This window comes from Chinchilla lanigera, unplaced genomic scaffold (genome assembly GCF_000276665.1).
Source record: "Chinchilla lanigera isolate Chin_1 unplaced genomic scaffold, ChiLan1.0 scaffold00072, whole genome shotgun sequence".
Lineage (NCBI taxonomy): Eukaryota > Metazoa > Chordata > Mammalia > Rodentia > Chinchillidae > Chinchilla > Chinchilla lanigera.
Genome location: NW_004955473.1, coordinates 1,938,277 through 1,950,607, shown reverse-complemented (window position 1 = coordinate 1,950,607; position 12,331 = coordinate 1,938,277). Strand labels below are relative to the sequence as shown.

General features: G+C 39.5%; 1 protein-coding gene across 1 annotated transcript in view; it reads right to left on the bottom strand.

The window, feature by feature from the left end:
• Positions 1–12,331, bottom strand: part of Usp26 (ubiquitin specific peptidase 26) — a 53,883-nt gene that overhangs the window by 7,140 nt on the left and 34,412 nt on the right. Inside the window, exon 4 of the mRNA XM_005401292.1 lies at positions 7–2,718. Coding sequence (XP_005401349.1) covers positions 7–2,646 — 2,640 coding nt within the window. The 5' untranslated portion in view covers positions 2,647–2,718. The remainder of the gene's footprint in view (positions 1–6; positions 2,719–12,331) is intronic.

The window sequence follows — 12,331 nt, the reverse complement described above, 5'->3', positions numbered from 1 at the left end:
CTTAACCCTTAGCAGCAGCTCTTCAAAGATCTCATTATGCATGTAAAAAAAGATGTACCCTGTATCAAGCCTAGAATCCTGCACCACGGACTCTGAGACACTTGATACCACTAGATCATTGTAAGTGAACCAGACCTGATTCTTAAAGTCGTAGGCATCACTGATATAGTGTCCTGAACCGGGGCTTCTTCCGATATGGCTGATAATACCAATTAGCCTATAGGTACAAGGACTTTTCTCATCAGCCTTTTTTTCTGGTTCCTGGGTTTTTGATTCTGTCTTCTTATCAGAACTATCTTTGCTTCTACGGCTAGCCTCCTGCAGAATTAATTCTGTACATCTTGTCAGGCTCACTCTGGGCTGCAGGTTACCTAACTTTAGAAGGCTTTCAGGAAGTGTCCGTTGAGGGGCATCTTTATGGGTTCTTGTCCCATCACTTTCCTCACTTTGTTTGGCCACTTTCTGGGATCTTTCTCTAACTCTGGTTTTGTTGTCTTTGGAAAAGTCTTCAGTGGTCTCACTGACACCATCAAAATCTGACTCTGCAGATGTACTTGTTTTTTGAGACTTCTTCACTTCTACATTTTCAGGTATTTCTGGAAACTGTGCTTCTGTAAGGCAGGTGTCTGGGCTGCTAACAGGTTGAGGCGCAAGTTTGTGTAACAGAGGAAGGGAAGTGTCTCCCAGATTCATCGCTGAGCTGGCTAATTGCTCTTTTCCAATCAGTGCTCCATCTCCTACATGGACTGATTTTGACTCTTTCATATCCAGTTTACAAACTTTGCCAAGGTCTTTCTGGGGTTGTACTCTTTTTTTCCCTCTAAGCACCCTCTGGGGTTTCCGTGAAGCGGGCTCCTTGCCTGATTTAACACCTTTTGCTGTGGAATCCTTGAAACTTTCTAATGTCACTAAAGATAATGAGCAAAGGATTCTAAAGCTTAGCTTCTGAAAAGTTTTTAGTAACTGTACGTCTCTAATGTGTGCATTCTTGCTAAGAGGGACAGGTGGCTTGGTGCCCTCATTGCAATGAGGAGACAAATCTAAATATGTGGAAATGGTGACTGCCTGATCATTCTTCTTTACTAAGAAATACTCATTAAAGTAATAGCGTTTCAGGTGAATAATAAGAACCCTAGGTAGCCTGCTGAACTTGTGTACTGCATCAGCTTTCTTGTGCTTACACTTCTCGCACTTATACTCAAGCTCCTCTGTTATAAAGAACTGATCCAAAGTAGACTGAATAGACAAAGGACATGCTTTCTTTCCTTGCGGAAGGCTGATGGAGAGATAATTACTTGGTTCTCTCTTGTAAACAGCCTGACCACAAGCCTTACAAAAGATAGAGCGCAGCAACTCACTCTCAAAATTAGTCATGACAGGACAATCAGGCACTTTGGCAGCAGAATCACCAGCAAAAACCTGCTGAGGCAAATTTTCTTGCTCAGGTTTGTTTTCAGTTATGCAAACTACATTTGATCTTTGTAAGCCCTCCTTCATCTGCTGTAAGCAGAAGCTTAAAAATTCATGTGCATCATTCTGCGTGTCCACTGCAAATATCTCTGCAACTAGTGAAATGGCTTTTTGAATATTCACTAGTAACTTTGCTTTAATTTTCATATTAAAAACATCTTTCATGACAAGCAGGAGTGCCACGCACAGGCAAAAAATATCATGGGAAATTCTTCCCCATGGGAAACCCTGGTTGAGCACATCATTAACGAACAATGGAATTGAACACAGGGACTGTATGACTGCATTAATGTAACAGGTGTTTCCCAAATTAGGGAGACCTTGCCATACTGACTGTGAGTGGGCTTTACTGAGTGACTTGGGCACTTGGCCACCCTCACTACGATTTAGTGCCTGCAGAAGCTGTTCAAGTGTTTTTTCAGGGAGATACTGGAGGCCGGTATCACCTAGAGGACGACTGTCAAAAGACCTGGCCGTTGATGCACGTGTCAGTTTCTTGCTTTTCTTTAACACTTCTGTCCTTGACAGTTTATTCCAACTGCGGTTTTTATACTTCAAGGGATTTGCCCTGAATCTCTTTCTTATACTGCTCTTTTTTATCAGGTGTTTCTCACTTTTCTTCACCTCTGAATCAGAGAATTGCATTTTCTTCCTATGTTGGGTTTCTGATTCTTTACTAGTAAGTGATACTTTGGATGAAAGCAAAGTTGTATTCTGAGGAACAGATGTTCCACCTTCTTTGTCTGTCCCTGAGCACTGCTCACCTGACTCAAGATAAACACTGGACAATGAAGTTTGCTTGGTCTGCATTGCTGTTCTGGTAGACATGCTCACTCTCTTAGGGTTCATGTGTGGTTCAGGACTGCTTTGAGGAACCTTGTCCAGGAACATCTTCAATTGTTCAGCATCTGCGGAAGTTAATCTTTCAACAAACAAGAAGTTATTATTTTGGAAAGTCAAATGTAGGTGATTGAGGTTTTCTCCATAGGATGTAATGGCTACACTTTTAATATTATTATTTAGGTAAAAAGTTCTAACTTTTCCACACTTGAAGTAGATCAACAATTTAAAATTCTTCTTTCCTTCCACTGTTTCTATTAATGCTCCTTGGGCCTTGGACATCCCTGTCCTCTTGTTCCATATTTGGGCATAACCACGTATCATTATGGCACTCATACTTTCTTTACAAATGCACGTATCCTGGAACTGCTGACAATCTTGCAGCTTCAATTTGTTTCCAAAATTAACCTAAGAAAACACCAAAGAAATGGTTTAGTTCTCTATATAGAATGATCCTATAGATAGTTTTAAACTAAAAATCTCTTCAAATTGTAGACATCTAACCCTTTATAGACTGGACCACTGTTTTTAGATCCACCCATGATTGTGTAGTGTTGATACCCAAAGCAAGACAACTATGAAAAAAAAATCAAGAAAAGTTCTTTAAATTCATAGCAAAATATTAGCATAAAACTCAAACTCCCTTCCTATATGTTAAATCTACTTTCTTTTCTTTTCTTTCTTTTTTTTTTTTTTTTGGTGCCAGAAATTGAACTCACAACCTTTCACTTGCCAGGTGGGAACTTGCACTGCTGACCTATATCCCTGGTCCATTAAATCTACTATCTACCACAATATTTAATATCAGTCTGATTAACTTCCCCACTTCATTTTAAATCATTAAACACTTAGAAGGCATTCAATACATAGCTGGAAAACATACTCAAGTGTCTCAAGTGTATATGTATACAACGTATACATACCTGTCACATAATGACCTCAGAGCGAACCATAGTGAATGGGTCAGAAAGTAGAAACACTCTGTGGACCTAATGCAATAACAGATGAACATTCTTCCTATGTCTAGAGGACTTCATGCATGGGTTACTCAAAGTAAATCCATCTACTTTCTTTCAAATCCAGTTATGTTAACTTTATTTCATTTGGCACCAAGGAATCTCTGTGCATTTTATCCCTCACTGATAAATGTTTAAGAAAACAACTTCTTGCAAATTAGAAAACAGCCTACAACGTTTTCTGCAGTCAGCTCTGGCCACTGGGTCCACTTACTTTTAACTAGCTCTCTGAACTCAAAACCAGCAGTGAAGTTTGGGGTCCAGCTTAGTGGTGGATCATGTGCTTAGCATGTGTGAGGCCCTACGTTCAAGTTCCAGCACCAAAATAAAACTAAATTTACAATAAAGCCTTGGTGGGGAGGACTGATTATACTTAATCACCGAAAGTTAGAAATTTCTGAATAACTCAGGCCAGTGTGAGTTAATGAAAGCAGCACCAGAAATGCTTGCATCAGAAAGTATATGGTTGTGTTCCCTCCTACTTAAATATTCTTTCTAAATCTTGTCTATGCTATTAATTTGGCCAGCAAGCTATCTCTTTATGAGTAATACAAAAGAAAAACTAGTGCTTGATCCATATTCAAATGATCAAAAACTCAACATTGGTAGAGCACAAATTAATAAGATTTTTTATAAAGTATATATAAATCTATCAGCCTGTGTTCAGTGAAGTAAGGATTGCACCCAACCATATAGAAAAGTGCATATTCATCCAAGTGAGAGAACATATATTTATCACAGTGGAAATGGGGCCATAAAAATATTCAAGCACAGCAGCAAATTGCAGTTTTCTGGATTATACACTGTTCTACTGTACAGGCTAAGTAAGGTCCAAACTATTTCCTCTCCACAAAAGCAAAGTCTAAATTGTTCTTTTTAATGGCTTTAACTCCTTGAGAGAATCTGCATTCGGATTTTTGAAATCCTAGCTCATCTACATTTATCAAAAATTGCTGTCTTTTATCAGTAGTGATACTGAAATAGTAAAATCCTTCTGGCAATTCTTCTACCTTCAAAAACCCAGTTAAGACCCATGTGTTTAGAGAATAATGACTACATTCCATCCTACCTTCCTCAGAGTCTGACCTACTTACATATCACTTCAGAATAAAGGAGACTTCCTTGAGCCCACTGAGCATGCAAAATGAAGATGAAGAAACATTTTGCTGATGTGCAGCTGAGCATATTATCTAACTACTACATTTAACTACTGCCCAATTCCCTAGCATTCTTAAACTTAAATCCCCTTCTTGATTCTGCCTAGTCACTCAAGGCTTTCAAAGTATCCCTTAACTAGTCACTTGCAGAAGATTTTAAACTAACATATATAAGTTCTCCAAGACTCTGTTGAAGAGCCACTGTGTGACTACTGTACGGAGGTTCCGGGCCACTTCAGTATAGCAACACTCCCGCTCCCTTTACACCCCCAAATGAGACTTAAAACATGCAGATGATAATTATATTCAAAGGTTATGAAAGCCAACATGGTTTTTGCTTATTTGTCCTACAAACTCAAGTTAGATTTGATTACAGGTGCAGTACACTGGGCTAGTTGCTGATCTGAAATCGTGTCCAGACACTCTCAAAACTACTTCTGTCACATTTCAAGCACATCCTATGTTATCAAGAGGCTGGCCATAGAGCTAAAACTCCCAGGAGAAATGCCTATATTATTGTCAATTTACTAATTCACTCTACATTGGTCTACCTGGTCAGGTCAATAAGATATTTGTTGCTGAGCACCTGCTCTACAGTGCATACCATGATTTGCTGAGGATCTACTCAACCAGCTGTCTTAGGAATCCCAAAATGTACATATTCATTGGGGCTAAATCATTTAGACTCTAAACCATCACTGTGTGTTACAAGAAAAGAAGGATTTCCTTCCAGTGTGCACAAAGAACCTAGAAAAATATCCTTTCGGTGCCATTTTCTGGGGCTTGCAACATACCCAGTAGCATTTGGTAAAAGAGAGAAACCTGTAGTGAGATTTCTTGGGCATTGCCTCAACTCCCCAAAATGTCTGGTTTAGTATCATTCTTTAAAAAGAAATGTGCCTTTGCAGAGAATGTAGGCAAACCAAAAAAAACCCCAAATCCCAGGTTATTAATTTCAAATTAAGGTAATTCTACAAGGAACTGTGTGGCTTTGGAATATTTACCTTCTGGACCATACATTTATATCTTCTACTGTTCATGTTTTCATTATTTCAAATGCAAGAAAATGTTGAAAGCAAATGACTATACACCTTTCAAATTTGAATATCCATTTCTCAATTCCAAAGAGTTCATTACAAAAGAGTAATAAAAGGGAGAAAAACAGGTGACAAATTGTTTTCTTTCAAATATTTCGGTTAAATAGATGATGCCTTAAGAAGACAGCCATTTATTCTGGATACCTTACAATGAGCTACATAGTCTGGAGGCAGATGAATAAAGTCTAGAAGATCCTTAGGCTCAATGACTATGAGAAAGTAATACTTCTCTGTCAGTTCTCCATTAACATATAAGTACTGTACATATGTGTTTATCTCACTGAATAGGTAAAGGTCAGTGTATAGAAGATAGCACGGTAAAGGTGGTGAATTTTACTTATTTTATTTCACAACTTCCAGAAGTCACGTATAGTAAGAAAATAAAGAAATAGATATCATGTAGTAAGAAATACTACATGGAAGCAAAATGGATGGAACTGGAGAACATCACATTAAATGAAACAAGCCAGACTCAGAAAGACAAGTATCATATGTCTTTCCAAATATGTAGACTCTAAAAGGGATGCTATGAAAGTGGAAGAGAGATTACTATTAGGGAAGAATAAGAGAACAACAGGGTATAAGACAGGATAAGAGATATGGCTACAATCAAAATATATTTTATGCATATTATGAAAATTTCACGCTGAAACTCAGTATTTTATAAAATACATGGGCACTAATAATATATATCTATATATGTTTTAAGCAATCCTGTGTAGTTACCCAAGCAAGCCTCGCTGGATAGAATGAGGAATGATCTCCACAAGGCGGTGTGCTAGCCCATGTATGTAATGCATGGAAGAGAGGGCCAGGTAATTACTATAAAGTTGATAATAACTTCTGTTCCTCTCCAATAATCCCGGCCAAGACTCTTCAACTCACAGTTACATTAAACTAAACATATGTTACTATGCTTTGGACAGGTTAATTTCACCGTGGGTCCCATGGAGTGAACAGAAAAGTGGTCATCAAAGCTGCCTTCAGGGCTACATCCTATGAGACTGTGATTCTAGGTATAATATACTTACTAAGCACACTGGCTTTCCCAAGACAGTCCAAATAAAAGACTTCGCGCATCCAACAGTTTTCTCCAATTGGATGATGCGTACCATATCTTAGCTATTGTCACATACAAAAAAGATGTAAGGATGTAAAAGTGCCTTCTCAAAAGCCAAAAGGCATTCATTCATTAAATTCTTATGCACTGAATATTTGAGAGCACTGTACATCAAGCTGTGGGTATAGAATAAAAAGAAACACAAAATCCAGTCTGTCATAACTTCCACTCTAGCCGTGGGATGGAAAATATAGATTTCAAAAATAGGATATAGGATATAGTATCTGATACCGAGAAAACTACTAAGAAACAGTTAAAATAATTGGAGCAGAGTGTGCCAGGGTGATTGGGAGGTCTTAGTAATAATATTATGAAAATCTTGCATGAAGCCAGAAAGCTAATTGTTAGATGCAGGGTGCTCCAGGCAGGAGTAAACAAAAGGAAATTCAGGTAGGAATGTGCTTGACATGTTGGAAACAGGAATCAGGCCGGTGTGGCTGAGGAACAGCAAAGATATTTTAAAAGAAAAAAGGTGAGAAAGTTTTCTAAAAGAGCCACAGTGAATGGACCAGTAACCTTGCTGAGTTAGGCTCTTGGTCATGAACTCATGGTGAGACCAATCAGCACGTTTTGTTTTTCTCCAGCTGCATTCAGCTGCCCAGTTGCCATTGTGCAGGTGTGTAATAGGCAAGTCTTGAATTTAACTTGCTAAAGATTTTGCCATTCGTAAGTAGCCAAGTATGAAGAAAGTGAGAACCGGAGGGATAAGGAAGGGCATAATTATAAATATGGAGCTAAAAAGGATGAAATAGGGACCGAGGACAGAAAGACATGAAAAAGCTTGATGAAATATTTAGGGGGTGGGGTAGAAGCATCAGGGGACCAGGAACCCAGTTCTCATTTCAGTAGCCATAATTCTGCCCCCTGCTTCTAAGCAGCTGTCAACTGCTTGCAGACTTCCTTTTTCTATTCTCCTGCCATCTTCCATTCTATTTTTCTATTCATTCTTACCCTGGCTCCCAAGCTGGAAGTAAATAATAGGAATGAGGTGGGGCGGGGAGATGAATGTTAGGGGTACTTGGACAGGGTAAGAGACAGGCATGATCAGATGCAGTGGGTGAGGAGGTGGGGCAGGCGGAAGCGAGAGGAAGCCATCCCCTCCCCCTTTTCACCCTCCCAAGTTTGGGTTAAAGGTCAACACATCAAGAGGCACACTGCCTCTAGAGCATTAGCAATTAAATCCTGTCATTATGTTTGGTCCCAGCTTCAGTGTGCATGGCTTTTCAAAATGATTGGATCAGGGCAGACTCTCCTTTTTCTTCCTCTGGTTTAAAGGTGCATTTCTGCACTCAGCAAACGTCCAAGTCATTGTATAGCACAGAAATGCCATTATTTTGCCTTTTGACATACACTGCACATAAATCTCTCCATAGGAGGCCCTGACCAAAATGGGAAGAATTCTCTAGACTAGCAAATTGTTCCCATGAACTATTCAAGCTTTGAACCCTTTCTGAAAGACAGACTTGGCACAGCATTTTTTAAAATTCTTTCTAAAATGATTATGCTAGTGCCATTAATGAGACAGAGCCGATTAAGAAAACAGAATGAATGGATAATTTTCCAGACTTTAAATATGATTTCATTAAGAAAGTATTCTATCATGAGAAAATTTGTACTTATTAAACTGAAATAGTGATAAATGCAGCTTTCTCAGAATTCCTTTTCTCCTACTGCAACCCTTCCTAGTATTTGCAGCACGTTTTGCTAACTACTGTATTTATTTGTTTATTCACTTACTAACCACAATATTTACTGGTATCTAGTAAACTATGGACATTAACTATGGACCAGACCCAAACAAGAATCAGTAAAATATTCCTGATGTTGGACTGGCTGTAAGACAAACACAAAGAGCACTAGTACAAAGGGAAAGGTATTAATTAAGAAAAGCAAAATTCAGTTAGTGTTACTGAGAGACCACATATTTTCTGCCATCTCAGCTTCCTGCAGTGTTTCACCTGGAATTCTGTAAGAGTTCCCCCACAATTCTCTTATTTTTAAACCTCTCTTTTAAAACCCTGTTCAGGTCTCACTTCATTCAGATAAGTGCCAGGTCTGATTTCTCCTGCCTGGGAATTCAGAAAGCATTCACTTTTGCTAAGCCTGCCCCTTTTCCCCCGCTCTCTTGCAGTACTACTCCGTATAACCCAACCACAACGTTAATAGATGTCAGAGAAGTATGGGTTTGTTTTCAGTGTGTGCAGAGTGAAATCTTCCTTTGCCTAGAGAAATAATAAAGCTGGACAGCCAGGAATCTTTTAAGAGTGATAAACAATGAATTTAGATTTTCCTGAAGAAAACGGTACCCAGAATTCTAATAAAAGGGCTGGAGAGGCAGGAAGGGATGACATTAATGGGCTGGCATTGTTACTGGGACATCAAGCTAACTATGACATGATAGGCAGGTTAAATAAAGAAGTCTAAACAGGTATCTATCATCGCATTTAAAATGTACATGTACTTCAATAAAGCAATTCTTCTATTAAGGTTTTGTCCTACAAATATAATTGCAAGCCTGTGAAGCCTGTGAACAATCAACATCTTTGATAATTTTTAAAAGACCTTTAAAATGACACTTCCAACTTCTTCTTATCTGTCATACGGCAAAGGTCCAAAAAAGTAACAAGAATCACATAAGACAAGAACTACTACACATGTGAAAAATATATCATTGAAGACTGTAGAAGGAAGTTCAATAACAGGGAGCACTGTGCCATTTCTCCCAGCCACATGTTCGTGTCATATATGTGTTGGGGAGGGGCACAGCTTCCAGAAAGATGCCATGGATACCTATTGGACAAGCCAAATGTGTAAGCCGAACTCACGAAGGTAAGAGCCATGGGTAAAAGAGATGCTTACTCTGGAGTTGTAGGAGCAAGGAAACGTGCTTGACTGATACCGAGACACTCACAATACTCAGTGAAGTTGCCCCTATGCCAGGACAAATGGAGGTAGTAGAGAAAGCAAGCTCTATACTGCTTATTTAGAGAGGAAGTTGTATGAGACTTTACATACTAACTAGAAGATAACTGGACTACAACCTTATGAAGAAATCCATACCCCCCGCAAAAAAAAAAAAAAAAAGAAGGAAAAAGCTGGGAATAGTGGTACACACCTGCAATCCCAGCACTCAGGAGGCTCAGGCAGGATCACTGTGAGTTCAAGGCCAGCCTGAACTACACAGCAAGATCGTCTCAAAAAAAAGCACAAAAAAAGCAAAAGGCAAAGCAAAACAAAACAAAAACTCATCCCAAAGTTATCACCTATCAGTAACAGGTGACCTTCCAAAAAGACGTTCAACATTCCCAATTCAGTGATATGCCTCATGGAGAACTAGTTTTTAAAGCCTACCTTGGTAGCAAACTTTTGGAGACTGAAGAACCTCAAATACACACAACGCTAAATAAAAACGTTTTTCCCATTTTTTTTTATCTACACAAATTAATTTAATCAACCCTTTTTCTTTTCTGTCTCAGGAATCTAGCCTGAGAATCAACTTGGATTTCTTAGGATTTTCCTCTCATTTCTTTTCCTCCTCTTGCCCATATGACACATTCCAATTTTGCAGACCATTTGGACAAATACCTACAGTTATGTATCAGCAGGTAAATAGGAGAAACAAACCACAGCAAGAGGGAAAACAATTCTGCCCTAAGGTAGGAGAGAATAGTAGCAAAATAGAAAGTATCAAATAGTTTCAGTTTGGAAGTATCAGTTGAAGCAGCTCATTATTTATTTAACTTTGTCAAGAAAACAAACTGCCACTTCCGTGGCAGTCAAGAAGTGCTTCCAGCTGGGGATACAGCTCAGCAGCACAGAGCCTGCCTGGCAAGTGCAAGGTCCTGAATTCGATTCTTAGTACCAAAAAAAAGTGCTTCCACCCTCTCTGATACACAGTATCAACTGTCTATGAACACAGTAGCAGTGCCTGTCACTACTGTGGATTATTCTTCTCTAAGCATGAGAGTGACGAGATACTGACTCGCAAGTTAAGAAGGCAGGCTTGGGTCCAAGTCTGACAATAAGGCAACATGAAGCATAAGAAGAATACCAGAGTTGGGAGTGGAACAAGAGATGGTATTTGTTCAGATCCCTTCAGAGATCTGGAGTACTTAAATGAATCCAAGGAACCTAGCAGGTGTGCTGAACAGTTAGGTGTGAATAAACTAACTCAGGTAATAGGTGCTAACATGTTGCTCTGAAAGGGACTGATAGGAGCGGCTAAGGCAATTAGGAAAATAATCAGGCTGGAGGGGGCACCTGAAGGAAGATGATTTTGAGAAAGTCCTGGATTAGAAAAATTTTAAGCGCTACCATAATACGGGGATTCATTAGTTCTAAAATTTATTAATAAGAAATAAAAGGGTGGGGGGCTGGGGATTTAGCTCAGCGGCAAAGCGCCTGCCTGGCAAGCGCAAGGTCGTGAGTTCGGTTCCCGGTACCGGAAAAAAACCAAAAACCAAAAAAAAAAAAAAAAAAAGAAATAAAAGGGTGGGGTGGTACAAAGCTTAAGAAGTCTGCTGTAGATCAACAAAAACTGAGTTGTCACTGCTAGAAGATTCCCTGGGCTACTGGAGCTCAAAGCACTTTTCCCATTACATGAGCAGGTTTGCCTAAGCACAACTTTCAGCCCAGAGAAACCCTCAACCACACGTGCATCTCACATCCCATTACAACGTTCTCTGCTCAGTGGAACTTCAGGGCCTGATCCTGCTGTCCTGCATTTGTTATCCTTAGTTCCTGATAACTAACTCTTTTTTGGAGGCAGCATCTTTTTCAGTCTCGACACCTGACCAAAGAGCTCTGCCATACCAGAGGTAGGATGAGGGCTCACTCCTTGCTAAAGACCCCAAAGCTAGACTTACAAACAAGGACTAATGCTCCATAAATAATGACATCTCTAAGTCCCACAAACAGGTGGTGAGGCATGGATGATTTTTGGGGGAGGTACCAGGAATCAAACTCAGGACCTTGCGCTTGCCAGGCAGATGCCTGTGCCACTGAGCTGTACCTCTGGCCCAGCATGGATGAATTTTAACTTTACATTTATGCCGAAACATCAGGTGCTGGATCTTTGAAAGGAAATTCTTAGGTAAATGACATTATTTGTGCGCGGTCATCCATCTACTATCCTCATATTCTTCCTGCAAATTAATATGTTGGAAATTCCCAGGAAGGAAGATAAATCATAAACAGATAACCTATGATAACCAGAGGTTACTTACTTCTTGCCATGGAATATTACATCAATCATTGTTGGGTTAAAGTCTTTCTGGGAGCCTCCATCCATGACCACTGGTATAATTTTGGAAAGGGCAAGGTCATATTCCAATTACTGAGTTGTGTTCATTTTTCAACAAGCAGAACATGACAGGGACCTGACTAGAAAGTTCTGAGATGGTCCTATATGTTACTTAACTTTTATAGCCATGCCCTTGTCCCAAAAAGCCTGGGGGAGATACTTTTGGGATACTGATGGAACAGATTCCACTACTGTGGATCAACCTGAGGTGTTTTTGACCTGACACGACACAAGGGGGAGCTATAGCATTTTCCTTTCCAAGGTAAAGAGGGGAGCAAATCTTCAGTACACCTTCAGCTTAATTAAGAAGAAATAAAACATAGGGCTAG